The sequence below is a fragment of the Stylophora pistillata genome, unplaced genomic scaffold, assembly GCF_964205215.1.
Source record: "Stylophora pistillata unplaced genomic scaffold, jaStyPist1.2 SCAFFOLD_206, whole genome shotgun sequence".
In the NCBI taxonomy this organism is placed as follows: domain Eukaryota; kingdom Metazoa; phylum Cnidaria; class Anthozoa; order Scleractinia; family Pocilloporidae; genus Stylophora; species Stylophora pistillata.
Window position 1 is genome coordinate 119,916 of NW_028290922.1, and position 16,829 is coordinate 136,744.

The 16,829-nt window shown below is 35.3% G+C and overlaps 1 protein-coding gene, 1 long non-coding RNA gene and 1 pseudogene across 5 annotated transcripts; all 3 read left to right on the forward strand.

The window, feature by feature from the left end:
- Positions 1-950: 950 nt before the first annotated feature.
- Positions 951-15,757, forward strand: LOC148715610 (uncharacterized). Of its 4 annotated transcripts, XM_088746732.1 has the most exons (4): positions 951-1,234; positions 12,661-12,702; positions 12,834-12,877; positions 13,754-13,978. In XM_088746732.1, exons 1-4 carry the CDS (start codon positions 1,146-1,148, stop codon positions 13,831-13,833), a joined length of 255 nt encoding a protein of 84 aa, XP_088602858.1. In that variant the 5' UTR covers positions 951-1,145; the 3' UTR covers positions 13,834-13,978. The 4 variants fall into 4 exon arrangements, 2 of the variants coding, with proteins under 2 accessions (XP_088602858.1, XP_088602857.1); XM_088746731.1 differs by lacking the exon at positions 12,834-12,877 and having other exon boundaries at positions 1,171-1,234; positions 13,754-15,757; XR_015995929.1 differs by lacking the exon at positions 951-1,234 and having other exon boundaries at positions 10,718-12,702; positions 13,754-13,816.
- On the forward strand, positions 1,653-4,859 carry LOC148715611 (uncharacterized; annotated as a pseudogene).
- LOC111332888 (uncharacterized) lies at positions 8,565-9,760 on the forward strand. The gene is made up of 2 exons (XR_002695090.2): positions 8,565-8,767; positions 9,050-9,760. It is a non-coding gene; the product is annotated as an uncharacterized LOC111332888 (long non-coding RNA).
- Positions 15,758-16,829: the final 1,072 nt, after the last annotated feature.

The window sequence follows — 16,829 nt, forward strand, 5'->3', positions numbered from 1 at the left end:
TACAGCTACTCACATCGACAGTTTCTGAGAAATCTTATGGCTAGAAGAGAGCTTGTGACAGCGCCCTTACGCATGAAACGTTGAAGGCGTTTCAAATAAGAAATTACCTTAGACGCTAAATATTTCTAAATATTTCCCGTGAAAATAGATAATTACGCGCATGATTGAGACTGTTCTATTAGGATAGAAAAGGCGAGAATGATAGTAATACTTGCGGTAATGACGATCATGATAAATGTGATAAAATATTGACAAACATTCTAACAAAATAAATAATAATAACCTATAGATGGATAGACATCATATTGTTTTAATGCTTTTAAAGACCACGGCTGATCGGCATTCAAAATATTGTTATCTCTGTTGATCAATTTAAGTATATACACCCGCTGTTTGTTTCTGTTTCAGAGTTGCAAAGTGTCTCCAATTATTTGTTTTATAATTATAATTATTATTGTCATTATTTTCCTTCCTTATTCTTCGTTTTGTGTATTTTTTTAAAGCAAAATGCTTACTTGGTTATTTTTTTTTCTCTTTATTTTTATCCTTTTTCAAGACGAAAATCGCGTGAATGTTCAGATATTTAACAAGTTCCACAAGCGCGCGTTGGATATGAGATGATAGATAGCCAACGAGTCGCGTAGCGCCGAGTTGGCTATAATCATCTCATATCCAACAAGCGCGAGTGGAATAATTGTTTTATTAAAAACGTTAAATTAAATTATTGAATTTATTAAATTTTTAGCTCTCTTTTAATTTTAAGCTGACACGTACGCTCACCATATTTGTAGATTATAGTATATTGGCTGATATACCATAATGACTAAGCCAATAAAAAGTCTTAAATTGCATTATCCAATGATCTAGTTTTTGTGGATGCTGTTAGACCAGCATCCTTTATGCCATCGCATGTGTAAGGTAACAAAAGAAACTTCGGGAGCCGATAAGATCATGAGAATTGCAGTCGATTTAACTCAGTAACATTCTGATGGACCTCGAGTAGTTCTCGGTAGTCCGTCTTTTCCACGACTTTGGACGGGTCTCAATGATCGCCAACGACTAGGATACGGATATATCCGATCTTCCAAATATGGTTGGCGATAAATGTCTGCAAAAGCTCGGAATTGTTTTTGGCTGATGTACCGATGGCGCCCGAAATGACAAGTAAGCCACGTTTATTGATGACGAGCAGAACAAGCGGCGTAGCGGGTGTACGAAGTGATAACGATATTTGGTAAGTAAAAATGTTTTCTCTCTATTAATTTTTACCCACTCAATCAGGCGCAGCTTTCGAGGAATACGTAACTCGTATCTTTGTAAAGAACTGTTCGACACTTTCCGCACCATTCGAGATGTTTTTGAAAGAGATTAAGTGAATGGACAGACCTGTTTGTTTGACAACAGTTATCGAGCAACGAATTCGAACATTGTCAAAACTTTGGCGATCCACTATTCTTTTAGATTGAGCACAATTGATTTTCATTCATCGTTTTTGTTTTAGAAGTAATCGTGGACGATGTGCGGGACATTATATCTGTCAAAAGGTTAGCCGCGTTTCCGTAGAAAAGCGCTTAACAGGAGTTGTCTGCACTAGCTCCGATTTGAGGATCGTCCCGATCTTTTGGGACGCAAAGAAACTCCTCTGTGAGACAATGAACCTCCTTCGGGAGCCAATGAACCTCCTTTGGGAGACAATGAACCTCCTTTGGGATACAACGCACACTGATGAGACTTCATGCAATGTTGCTTATGACAAAATATTTGACAGAAACGATAGTGTGGATAAGTCTTTTGACCGTGAAGAAATCAAACCGACACATTTTGTTCGAAGCAATGTGGTTGCGAAATGCACCCTTGTTAGAGTATTCCTGAAAGCTGTGCCAGGTTCTGTAAAACACAATTCAGCTATTGATTCTGTTACAAAAGTACCAATAATCAGTGATAAGGAACTCAAAGGTATGAAGAACGATCTGCAATTTAGATCACGTACACCGTTCAGGCGGCTAGCAGTAAAACCATACAGATCTCGAGATAGAGAACCATCTAGAATATCACTGCGAAAAGTTATCCACTCATTGAAATTTCGAAAATTGAGATCAAAAGTGAAGAATTTGCTCAAAAAATCAGTTTCCGCTTCATCTGTTTTACACAACATTGCTTGTAATTATAAATTGTGGAAAATCAGACATACTAAAAGGCAAACAAGTTTCTTTAGTAATTATCTTTTACGAGCTAAGTGTGCCACTTGTTCATTTGCATTTAATGCATCAAAAAGAAATCTTTTACTCTCTGGAGATGTTGAATTAAATCCAGGTCCTGTTGCAAAAGGCAAAACTGGTTCATTGGCATTAGTATCCAATACTACAGGTGATTTGCTCTTAAACTACAGGCTACTTAGACATGGATTAAGACCACTTGATGTTGGTGGAGGAGGCGACTGCTTTTTTAAGTCAGTATCACACCAGTTATATGGCGACTCCAACCATCACCTAGAAATTAGAGCATTGGCTGTCCAGTATTTGAAAAATAATCCTGAGCGATTTATAGAAAGCAATTTGGATGGATCATGGTTAAGTTATTTATCTTGTATCTCTATTCAAGGAACATGGGCTGATAACATTGTTATACAAGCTGTTGCAGATTCACTGAACTTAAGAATATATATTGTCGAATCTAATGCAAATTTTTCAGATTTGACCCTGGTTGAATCTGTGAATACTGAGGTTGGAAGTATAAGGTCTATATATGTAGGTCACATTGGTGAACTGCATTATGTGTCAACTTTACCAGCTGAATTTGGAGTAAATTCAACTGAAACGGGAACTGAGAAGTCTCATGTAAATCTTGCATCTTGTGACTTTGGCATAAATCATAACCGTAAAAGAAAAGACAGTGACTACATGAAAGAATATAAAAAGAAGAGAAAAGCAGAAAAAGGCATTTCTAAGGAGGAAAGAGAAAAAAATAATCAATACATGAAGAATTATAGAGCAAGGAAAAAAAGTATTGAGTGTTTTATTTCAAAGTTTCATGACATTGTCTCTCAAGGGCCACTGTATATTTGTACTTGCTGTGATCAAATGTTCTACAAACATAGTGTACTTCAGACTAGTAATCTAAGACAAAAGAATCCTGATATTCATAAATACCTTACAGGTAAGACCAGTGTCAACAATACTGAATGGGTTTGTCAAACATGTTTCAAGTATTTGTGTAAAAACAAAGTTCCACCATGTGCTATAGTTAATGGAATGTAATTTCCACATAAACCAGCATTCTTTGATCTAAATGAACTAGAGTGTAGATTACTTGCACCCAGAATTGCTTTTCAAAAACTCATGCAGGCACCACGAGGAAGGCAACTTAAGATACATGGTAATATTGTTAATGTTCCAGCAGATGTGAACACCACTGTTAGTATGTTGCCACGCTTACCACATGAAACTGCAACAATCAAAGTCAATTTGAAATGTAGGCTACAATACAAGAGTAGTGCATTATCATTAACTGTTAGACCAAATAAAGTTATCAATGGTGCAATTTGGCTTTTGCACAACAGTGATCTATATCAAGAGGAAGGTATTGCACTGAATGAAAACTGGTTACATAATTATAATGAAGCATTAACTGGAGACATTGAAACCACTGATGATGAGGATGTAGTCTTAACTGATAATAGGCAAATCAATGAAGAAACGTCACAAAATGATGAAGATGAATGGAGTAAAGATAAAGCAGACATTTGTGCTGGTGTGGCTGATACTTTGCTAACACCACCAGATTTTGCAGGTCATAATGAGCGGCAGTGCATTCTTAATCTTGCACCATCAGAGGGTAATATGCCACTGAGTGTATTCAGGGATGAATATTCTGAAGAATTGGCATATCCAGGAATATTTCTTGGACAGAAAAGACCTGGTTACAAAGATCGGTTAATTAAAGTTCTTTACAGTGACATCTGTAAAGCAGAATTGAGAAGGTCAGACCGTAGAGCTGCAAAAAATGTTGAAAACATTTTTTATAAAGCAAAAAAGTTGTAGATGAAAATTCTTTTAGGAAAATCACAAGTTGCTTTAAGAAAATGCCACAAAAATAGTAAGTCTCTAAAAGCTGGCGATTTAAAAAATGATGGAGGATTAGAAAAACTAGTACATCATGATGAGGGATACAAATTCCTGAGAGCTTTACGAGGAAGCCCACCATATTTTGAAAAAGCTAAGAGAGATCTATTTGCTATGATAAGACAACTGGGCACAGCTACTTTGTTTTGTAGTTTCTCATCAGCAGAAACACAATGGATTCACCTTCTTAGAATTCTTGGTCAACTGGTTGATCACAAGCAGTATAGCAATGACGAACTGGGAAATTTAAACTTGGAGGAAAAGTGTAGATTGATCCAAAGTGATCCAGTCACATGTGATAGACATTTTGACTATCAGGTGAATAATTTCTTAAGAAATTTTCTGCTAAGCAATGCTGAACCATTAGGAAAAATATCTGACTGGTTTTATAGAGTTGAATATCAGCAAAGAGGTTCACCTCACATTCACATGATGATATGGATAGAAAATGCACCTGCATTCGGTGAAGATAGTGATAGCATAGTGACCTCATTTATTGATAAAATAATAACTTGTGAGAAGCCAGCAGACAATCCTGAGTTATTGGAACTAGTTACCAGACAAATTCATAAACATTCTCATACATGTTGTAAGAAATCTAAAAATGAATGTAGGTTCAATTATCCTCAGCCTCCTATGAGGGAAACAATCATTCTGTATCCACTTTTTGAGAATGAAATACTAATGAATGAAATAAAATCACATAAGGAATCATGGAAAAGCATAAAAAATATTTGAATGACCCTAAAGAAGGTATGGATATCACTTTTGACAACTTACTTGTGCTCTTAAATATGACTGAAAGTGATTATATGTTAGCCATCAGATCATCAATTAAGACCCCAACTGTATTTCTCAAAAGAAACCCTATCGAATTAAGGATAAATAATTACAATCCTGCTTGTCTTAGTGCATGGAGAGCTAATATGGATATTCAGTTTGTACTAGATGTGTATGCATGTGCTGTATACATAGCAAATTATATTTCAAAGGCTCAGAAAGGTATGAGTGAACTGTTACGACAGGCTTGTAATGAAGCAAAAAAGGGTAATTCCAACATTCAAGAGCAAGTGAGAGATATCGGAAGCAAGTTTTTAAATAATGTTGAAATAAGTGCACAAGAAGCTGTATACATTGTTTTACAGCTTCCAGTGCGTAAAGCATCTCGACTGGTTGTATTTATAAACACCTCACCTCCCAGTGAGAGAGTAAACCTCTTGAAGCCACTTAGTGATATTAAAGATATGGATGATGACTCTGAAGATATTTATACTGGTCATTTGATCAAAAGATACACAAAGCGACCAGCTAGTCTTGAACACCTTACTTTAGCAGACTGGGCTGCCTGGTATGATGGCGATACAAAACCATACCTTAAGCAGTCTAAAGAACTTGACTCTGATAGCCTTCTTTTAGAAGTAGCTCTTAATGAAGTTAACGATGATGATTATAATGATGATGATGATAATCACACCCACTCTAAATGCAAATCTTCAAAGAAAAATAAAAGGAGGAAAATAGCTAGAATAATTAGAAGTGTATGTTTCAACAAAGAAACTGAACCAGAGAAATACTTTCGTGAACTAATCATGCTTTTACTTTATGGAGAAATGAAAATACTGATTTGATCGGTAATTGTTCAACTTATCAAGATTACTTTTCTCTATTTGCTCATAAAATAAATGAAAACATGAAAGAATGTGTTGTATGTAATGAAGACTTAAATGAAATACAAAATCACACAAATAGTACGGAAGACATGGACCATCAGTATGACCTGATAGCACTAAGTACTCAAAATCTTGAATGCCAAGATGAGGCTGAAGCCCTTGCGAAAAGATCTAGGAAATTCCTAGGAAATCCTAAGATTTTCCTAGGAATTTCCTAAGAATATTCCTAGGAAATTCCTAGGAATAAGGTGTGAAATTTCACAGTAAATTGGGACGAAGAATTCAAAGAATTCCTAGAAATTTCCTAGGAAATTCCTTGGAGTGAAAAAATTAAAATTCGAAAAAAATCCTAGGAAATTCCTAGGAATTTCTTAGGATATACATTTCACTTTTGTCTGACCAAGATTAGGTCCCCAAGGAAATTCCTAGGAAACTCCTCGGAATTTCTTAGGAAAATAGGAAAAATAGAATATAGACACTTTAACAACTGCCCCACAAAGTGGAGGTAGGGTGCCTGAGACATCCAGGAGCTTCCACTATTGGCAGCCAGCTCCTAGATGAAGACTGCTCCCATGGATGGCAAATCCAGGCAACCCAGCCATGAGCCCCCACACAGAAGGAGAAAAACAGGGAAAAATGCTAACGCTCAGAAAAACACTGACTAAAACACTAACAAAACTGAACAACGCCCCGTGGACCAAGAACAAAAGGAATACAGGTGCATGCCAGACCGCTGACTGCGCCGAGTAGCACTTGTGCTCCACATTGTCAACTCCATTAAATTGCACTTAACTGCATAAAACATACAACACCATATGATAGGAATTGAATTGAATTTATTATATACAACTCAAATAAACATTATAATTAACAATACTTTTTGTTGTTACTATAGATTGTACATGTATATACAAAATTACTTGGAATGCAAAACAAACAGTAAAAGATCATTCAAAGGATTAATAAATTGACAACTTAGGATTCACATATATCAATTATCAGAAATCGTGCAAGGCTGATGCAATTTGAAAAGTTTGGATCAAAATATACATTTTTGGCAAAATCATTATTTTCCAGTGGAGCATGTTTTCATTCCGGCTGATAAAATGCGCGCACAAACATGTCAATGCTATTTTGGCATCTGAACTAATTAAGATTGTTATTCTTATGTGATATCATTTTAATTGTTAATTAGTATAGTTACAGAGCTGAGCAAAGAGTTTCCAGCAATCTGATTGCTCGAGCGGTTCCTTATTTAACAGTTATTCGCAGACGGCGAGGTGAATATCATCAAATAATCCCAGAGACGAAGTCGAGGGGATTATTCGACAATATTCACTGAACTTGAGGCGAATAATTGTTTTAGTATAATTTAAGAGCTGAACAACAGAGAAATTTCAAAAGTCATAACATTGTAGTAACATTTACCTTTTATTTTAACATTTTATATAAACCGCGTGGGGCGGTTTATATAGCATCATATAAGGAACTGCTCGACAAATCAGATGGCTGGAACTCTTTGCTCAGCTCAGAAATCATACTAAGACGCTATATAAACCGCTCTGTGCGGTTTATATAAAATGTTAAAATAAAATGCTAATAAATGTTACTAAAATGTTATGACTTTTGAAAATTCTCTATTGTTCAGCTCTGAAATTATACTAAAACAATTATTCACCTCAGGCTCGGTGAATATTGTCAAATAATCCCCTTGACTTCGTCTCGGGGATTATTCGACGATATTCACCTCACCCTCTGTGAATAATCGCTACATATAAACAGTGACTTCTGATATAAAGTTGCAACGCTGGTGTCTCTCATGCTTTCAATATCTTCTGAGACAGTTCCTATATAATTTGCGAAGGTTTTATATTGGATCTTTGTCATATAAATAAACCAAAAGTGATGTGAATTTTCACAAATGATCTAGGCATACAAAAAGACTATGGGCTATTAAAAGCTTTAAAGTGTACTCTAAAGCAGAAATGCTTTTTTCTAGGGGGATGGAAAAGGATTGGTCCGCTGTAACGTCGTCACCCCGCAAAATGGCGCTTCGCTTTGTCACACGTGCAAAAGTTATGAAAAGCCTTTAACTCAAAATTACCTGGAACAAGCAAACTAAGTTCTTGCTTTGTAGCTTCACCTTTAGTACCTTTAAAATGACACAAATAAGAAGCATTTATTACCATTATATTCAGTTTAAACTAATGAAACTTAGAAAAGCTACTTTTAAAGCTAAGCTTAAAATTCTTACATATTTATTCATATGTTCTGCAATCAATCGATAGAAGTAGAAATGATACATATGACAACGATTAACCAAATAAAAGTGTAATACTTACTATGAACAGAAATAACTTTCGCCTTGAAAATCTGAGTGCCCTCTTTTACTTCGTATGGCGACAATTCCACGACATTATTCTATTCGTGTTGCGATTTCTTTTCCATAACGTATTATGTCTTTGTCTTTTAAGACGCTTATGCTATGACCTTCTTCGATCCATTCGACCAGAACCCACATAACGCTGCGAACGCTTTAAAACGTTTAGATCAGAGAAGAACACAGCAAGACTCAGCTGCAACGCACAAAACTTTCGAGTAAAGGACGTTGTAGAGCGGAATAGAACGTTGAATTGAGCGGTAAGCCTGGAAACTTCACCTTATTGGATTATACTTGGTCATGTGTAGGTCATGTGAAGATTTTGCTCATGAAAGACTGGGACTAGTGATCGTGTGATCCACTCAGCGCCATGGTCGCCATCTTATGAACGGTGATCGAAGTAGCGTTAAATGACTTTTAAAGTTAGTGTTAACGCCTGCTAGTATGAACCATGGATGGGAATGAACATCAAATTTACAAATTAGTCAAACTTAACGGCCAAGAGAAGTATGAATGTACGGCTTGTAAACGTGTTCTCTCACGACAACAGACAATGGAAAATCACATGCGCTCTGTGCATCGTTACGTTGGACCGGGTAAGAAAATGTAATGTAATGCTTAAGCTTATATAGCGCATTTCACAATGTCTCAATGCACTTCAAGCTTCAATGATGCTTGTAAGTTTCAAAACCAGTACGAAAAAAACTATAGAATTGATAAGCAATTCTTTTATAAAAATGGCAATTAAGCTTAAGAAATTAGTTTCAAAATCCTCTCTTCCTCAACTGTTCCTTCTGAACCTACAACCATTCTTTTATTCCTCTAGCACTTTTTGAAAAGAAGCATCGCATTGATATTTCTTATTCTCAATGTTTTAGGTCTGACCTGAAAGCAAAGAGTGTCACTGAAATTTTGGAGAGGATTATGCTTCTAAATGGCAATTCCAGAAACCATGTTATAATAAGATTTCCAAACTTTAATGCTGTCTGTGGTTAGATATAAGAAAATATCACTTTTTAAGTCTCAATATGCCAGATTTGAAATTTCCCATCGCTTCAAATAAGACTTCCTTGTTATAATATTTAAGTAAAGATATGTTCTTAAGCTTTTTGTATAAAATATTCTAATCTGGCAAATAAATTGATACTTGATACTATCTATATTGAACTTAAGTTTACTTTAAATGGAAAGTATGTAGAATTCACCATATAATTGGAATAAATCAGGAGACAGTGCAAAATTATGTTGGCTGAATCTTACACATTGTGATAAACCATTTTTCAGGGATGCCTCAGGCTGATATAACTTTGTATTTCAGTGTGGTCAGAGTCGCTGTCCTTGCAGTATAGCATTTTTTATTATCTGACTGGAGCACCAAACACATGGATTGAAATCCCACTTGAATTGCATTTGATTTAGTTTTCTGCTTGTATTCTTTACTACAGTAAATTTTTATTTCAATGTATTGTGATATGCAATTGAAGGATAAAAAATTCATGTTTTATTGGAAATTGTATAAACTTCAAGAATATCTGCTTTAAAATTAATGAGTTGTAAATTATAATGCAAAATAAAAAAAATTTGTGGTATATTGCAAGTAGTGACTTTTTGAAACATCTAAAATGGCTCTTTTCTTTCAAAAGCTAAACTCACAAGTATAATTCTTAAAAATTAAGGTTTTATTTTAAAAAATAATTTTTCCTAGTAAATTCCTAAGAATTTCCCAAGGATCAAGAATCTATTTTTTTATGTAAATTCTACCTGTAATCATTCCTAGGAATTTCCTAGGAAATTCTTAGGAACCTAGTAATGTTTGTTCACACCTCTAGAGAGCTTAAATGGTTTTAGGAAAATTCCACTGACTCCTAGGAAATTCCTAGGAAATTCCTAGGAATCCTAGAAAGCTAGGAAACCATTTCGCAAGGGAGGTAATCAAGATTTACAACCTGACTTAAATGAGAAATACAATCTTTCTGATGACATTGGCATTCCATCAGCAGATTTAAATCATGAACCATTAGTTCTAAATGAAATGCAGGAGGAAGACTACAGACACATAGTTCAAATGTTGAACAAAGAGCAAAAGGAATTTTTTTACCATGTATTGCATCTGATCAAAACATCTGATGAGCCATTTTATTGCTTCCTCAGTGGAGGAGCAGGAGTTGGGAAATCAGTTGTAACAAAGGCCTTGTATCAGGCAGCCTTAAAATATTATAATCAGAGAGCTGGTGTTGACTTTACACAGGTGAAGGTGTTATTACTAGCACCTACTGGTAAAGCTGCTAATAATATCAAAGGCAATACCATTCATACTGCTCTTGGAATATCTGTATTTCACTCTGAAAACATACAAAAGTCCTGACTCAAGCAGAGTCAAAACTCTGAGATGTCAACTAGGTCATATCAAATTGATATTTGTAGATGAGATATCCATGGTTGGCAACAGTATGTTAAATATTCAAATCAATAACAGACTGAAAGATATTAAAGGAAGTCAGTTGCCCTTTGGAGCTGTAAGTATTGTTGCTGTAGGTGACCTATTTTAACTTCAGCCAGTAATGGATGGTTACATATTTAAAGACCTAGACACAGACTATAGTTTTCTTGCACCTAACCTTTGGCAACAACATTTTAAAATGTTTGAATTGCATGAAATTATGCGGCAAAGAGAAAGTAAAATGTTTGCTCAATTGCTTAACAGATTAAGAGAAGGTAAACACACTTGTCAAGATATCATGAAGCTTAAAGAAAGGTTAATAGATTCTGACAGTACTGCATATCTTAGTGTACCTCACTTATTCATACAGAGTGTTAAAGTAAATAAATTCAATGACAGAGTTCACCATACTATGTCTGGTCCTAAGTTCTCAATCAAAGCACATGACACTGTTATTGGAGCTCAATCTCAGAAACTTAGGGAAAAAATACTGAAACAGATTCCACTTGATCAACCAAACAAAACAAGTCAATTGCATACAGTGTTGCACCTAGCTGTTGGTGAAAGAACAGATATCTCCCTCAATGTAAGAACTGATGATGGCTTGATAAATGGTGCTGGTAACATAATCAAACTTATTCAAACACAAGAAACTGGCAAACCTTCAGGTATTATTTGGGTACAATTTGATTGCCCTGATGTTGGTGAGAAAACAAGACATGATAATAGACATCTTTATAAGCAAGGCATTGAACCTACATGGACACCCATTAAACCAGTTACATCACAGTTTGCAGTGGGTAGAAATAGAACAGCACAGGTCTTAAGAAAACAATTTCCACTACGTCCTGCTGCTGCAGAAACCATTCACAGGTCACAAGGTGATACAGTTGATAAAATAGTTGTCAACTTTGATGCAAGAAAAGCAATACCTCATATTCACTATGTAGGTTTAAGCAGAGTAACAACAATAGAAGGCTTACACATAATAGACCTTTGTGAAGACAAAATAGCTGTAAATACTGATGTACAGAAAGAAATGGAAAGGCTGAGAACTGAAGCTAAATTACATTTGTGCATAAATCCCGTTTACAATGCTAATCAAGTGCTATTAAAAGTTTGTTATTTAAACGCAAGGTCTTTACATAGACATATTGAAGATGTGCAAAGTGACCTGAACTACAGTAGTACTGATGTAAATATTTTCACAGAGACAAGATTCTGTCACTCTGATGATGAGAGTGCATATATTATTGATAACTATAGTTTGTTTAGAAATGATGGTACAGTAACAACTACTAATCTCCGACCATATGGAGGAACAGCAGTTTATAGTCGCGCTGATTACTATCCTGGTTATCCATACTCCTGTAATTCTCATGGGATTGAAATAACTGCTATCAGACTAATGACTGCTCCACACAGACACATATTTGGCATATATCGCTCACCTAGTGTACCCATAGTGCAAATGTGTTCTGCATTATCCAATGTTTTATTTTCACAGGCCTTGCAACTCAATGTTTTAATTGGTGACTTTAATATTGACTGGCTAGAAAATGCAGAGAGAACATCACTGTATAACTTATTTGTAAGAGATCATGGATATAAACAGCTTGTATCATCTTACACCACAGATAACAAGACTTGCATAAATCATGTTTATACTAACATACCCATATCAAATATTAAGGTAGAAGTACTTGAAACATATTTTACAGATCACAAGTCAGTTTGTGCACTTGTTGATTGCTTTAATGAGGCAGTTTAAAATCAAACTGTTTTGCATGAAGAGAGAGAAAGAGATATTCCTGATTTTCTAATATTCTGGTACATGCTCATACTACTCATGAACCTTCATTATGTTCATTGACTAGGAGCTTTCTTTACGGTAATGGCATTAAACTGAGAAGAAACAAATTAACTATACTTGTACTTGGACATTTACATTGTACGACTCTACATGACGTATATCAAGCACATTACAAACTACTTCATTTTGCTGCAAATATGAAAATTGGTCAAAATACTGTTACTTTTATTTCACAGTACAGTTGTAACTGACATTCCAAACATGGCGTCAAACTCAAGGTAAGTTCTTGCGTCCTGATAAGACCCTAGCAATCTCTTAGTACATTAACCCGTTGCCATTGAAGCTAATGAACACAATTACATTCATTTACCCACAAATTTAATTCTCTCTCATTTTTCTTTTCTTTTAGTAAAAGTACATCAACAACAAAGAGTAGCAAAACTAAAGACTCGGGTAAAATAAAAAGCTTTTTTTATAAAGTAAATGGTTTGAACCCAGGAGTATCAATAGTTTGTATAGTGTGATCCGCGTGAAAGAAGTTCTAAAAATATGTTGGTGAATGACATTTCAACAACCTGTTTGCAAGTCATCTTTAGAGTCAAGTAAATAATAGTTGTCAGTTGATGATGTTGTAAAGTCTGATCCATAGACCACTTTCATAAATGGCTGCCGGATGAAAATTCTTTTGTTTAAATTTAAATTAGCCCTTCTGGCCTTGCTCGAGATAATGTATTCTTTTGAATTTTGTACCAGAGAACGAGGTCAGAAGGGCTAATTTAAATTTAAACAAAAAAATATTAAACCGCCAGCCATTCATGAAAGTGGTCAATGGCCAGTTAAGCCATGATCCAATTGGCTGTAAGACGTGTGTAGTTTGTCAACAGTCATTGGTCTGTTGTGATCCATCTATTGTTCATCAGTTTGTTTATGTCATTAATGAGTCCTTGGTAACGTGGATACTTGTTGACATCTGTTGAGAGATGTGTCTGTGTTCTAAGTTAGTAAACCAGCTTTCCAAAGTCAGTTGTTGAAACTAGTTAGTACTGTATGTTAAGCATTTCGCAGACTCCCATTCAGGATTCTATGATTAATATGTCAGTGATCTTCATAAATGTGATAGTTTACATCGCCATTTCTAGTTGCTTGTTTATTCTCAGTTAGTCTTGTGTTAAGGTTCCTACCAGTCTCCACAGTGTAGGATGCTAAGCAGTCAACAGAATGGCGTGGGGGGGGGGGGGGGGGGAGAGATATAAACCTTGTCTGCAACTATAGAATTGACTGAGCCACAAATACAAAATTACTAAATTGTTCTTCTATTTTTTTTTCTAGACGAATCCATAGAAGGATATGTACATTTGTTAACAGAGGTTCAAACAGCAAGAAATTCCACTACTAACTACTTCAACTGACGCATTCAAACAGGGCAAGAGGAAGCAGTACGTACTGTATGCCATTCACCTCAAAAACGCATGAATTTAAACCAAGCATTCCTTAATAAATCACCAGTGAAGATTATTGGAGTGAAACAAACACCATCAAAAAGGTTCCATACACGAGAAGAGGAATTTACCATTGCAAAACATGCAAAAATTTCTCCAGCTTCTCTGTCATTTTCCTTTAACGAAAGCTTTAGCAACCAGCTATGCACAATTACTCAAGCACTAGGAAAAGATCTATACGAAACTGTAGATGTCAAGGCCAAAGTCCTCAAGAAGGCGGAAAATAAACAAGTCATTATAAAAGATGGTGAGAAGGCAAAATATAAAAGCGATTGCCTTATAGCTGATGAAACTAACTCGTTAAAACTGGTCTTGTGGGAAGGCATAATTGACAAAATTCATGCTGGGAAAACATACCACTTCAAACAGTTGAAACTTGGCATTTTTGATGATGTCAAGTATTTAAATACTAGTGAAGCCACTGACCCTCAAGAAATTGATGATTTACAGAACATCAATCTGACCACACCAGAAATAAAAGACAACACCACTGAAGGCCGCTGCATTGGTGTTCAGATCAAGCGTACTGCCTCTTGCATAGTATGTAACATGACCATCAACGAAGCACAACTTGAAAGTGAAACTGTAACTTGTAACAACTGCAACATGACTACTCTTTCAAGCATTTGCAATACAAAATTAGTTGCTCAAATTGTCATTCAAACTATGCTGGAGAAAAAAATTCTCAAATTTATCTGCTTTAATGATGCCATAAGCAGCTTCCTCATAACAACCGACTCCCAGATGTCATTATCTGATATCCCACTAGAAGACTTACAGAAAATCATGTTGCAGGCAGGGAATAAGAAAATTATAGCAGACAAAACAACTCAAGTAATTTCACAGTTCCTCCCCTTGCATTGATATTAAGATTAAAAATACATGTACAGCCAATAGTGAATCACAGATTTAAGGAAAACTGTAACTTGTACCAAGTGCAACATAACTGCCCTTCCAAGTATTTGCAATACAAGAGTTATCTATTTGCTCAAATTTTCGTTCAGTCCAGGGCGGATAAAAAATGCACAATTTTACTTGCTTTAATAATGCTATAAGTAGCTTCCTAATAACAAAAGACTCTCAGATGACGTCTGATATCCCATTATAAGGCTTGAAGAAAATTATGTTACAGGCAGAGGAAAAAACCACGCAATATACCAGACCAACAACTTCAGTGATTTCGAAGTTCCTCCCCTAATTAAGTGATATTAAGATGTATGAACATGAACTCTCCTTTTCTTGAACTCCCATTCAAGCTCTGCGAAACAAAAAGATAGTAAAGTTTACTTGCTAATGACACTATAGACAACGTAATCAGTTAGTAATTACATGACTTAAACAAAATTATGTTCCTGGGAAAGCATAAAAATTTTAAAACCAACAAAACCACACAAATGGTTCAAGAGCACTACCTTCCGTAAATATTGTAGTTGTGTTATACAATTTCTCTTGTTAATTTTTTTAACTCCCTTATGGGAACTTGAGTACTAAGGAAATGTTCAGTTGTGTTATTTAGTAAGTTACCCAAGGCAAGGTTAAAATCTTACCATTTCAACAGCAACATCTCTTCGTTTTTGTTTTTAATACCACATGTTATAGCTTCCCTTAATTACTACCTCTCAAATATCCTGTTACAGTATAGGTAAACTAATTTCATTGTTTCACTTGTTACTTTTAACTTTATATTTTATATCTTGTAAATGTTGAGAACACTGCTTTTAAGCAACTTATACGAACTTTCACATCAATTTCTAAAAACCCGTTGTTAATACTAAAAACGATCAGTATTGCAATGACCTGTATTTGAGTTCATTAATAAAAATGTTGCTATTTACTTGGGTAGTCTTGTTTTTCTTCTTTTTCTGCTCATTAACTATAGCGCTTCTGCCCCGACGATTTTCAAATAAATTCTTTCAATGCCTTCAATCTTTACCATCAGCATCCACGCACAGTTTGCAACTGCCTTTTGTTAATAAAAGCTGTTAGTTGACTGACTCTAGGGAAAGATGATGGGCAAACAGGGGTGTGGTGGGGTGGGGGAAGGTAAACTCTTTAGCTCCCAAGATCTGATTGTTACCTTTCCCCTCTAAGTGCTACATATTTCTTTGGAAAGTAAATACAATAATTCGATGTTCGATTGACATAACAACTTCGAATTTGTACCTGATAAGTCGGAGTATTCTCATTACCTGTTTGCTGGATAATGTATACATATTGTAGGGATAACTTGCATAGTAATTACTTCTGGGAGTTTAAGTTAACAAATTTCTCTTCCCCTCGGTTACAATTTTTAAATGAAATAAATACATGAAAAACAACAACAACAACAATAACAGTTCGTGGCTGGTATTATGCGGCGTTTCGTCTTCACAAAGACTCTTCAAATAATTTCGGGAGTTTTCAGACAAAATCGTTGAGCGTCGCACTTGGTGTCTCGTTTGCAAACATCTGTTGATACCTTGAATTGTGTAAAAATGACTGTACTCTTATGAAATAAAGACCAAATGAGAGAAATAAAGAGCAAAATAGAGAAAGGTTCTGTTAATCTTTACGTAGATATGTTTGTAATGTTCCGTTGCTACCAATCTCGTGCGGTCAGTACTGCGTGTTGCAATTGCATTGGCAAAGGCACAACCAATTTGTTGTTTTGGTATGTATGTCATATTGTGGTTATGTCCCTAGTATAGATGTATACAAACCTTCAAATGGAAAAATTATTGAAGTTTTCAAATTAAACGTTGAACCAAAAGACGCAAAGACCCTGGGTACTCGTCATTAGATATTACGATCCAACTGATATGAGTGGAAAAGAAATACTAATAACGCGCGATTTTACAAATATCCTGCGATATTTGGACAATTGGCTAGTTGTGTGTGTAATAGGACTATATGCAGACCAATCCGGG

Bases quoted from the DNA above. Each gene is read 5' to 3' on its own strand.
- LOC148715610 (XM_088746731.1), top strand. From the start codon at position 13,894: ATGAATTTAAACCAAGCATTCCTTAATAAATCACCAGTGAAGATTATT.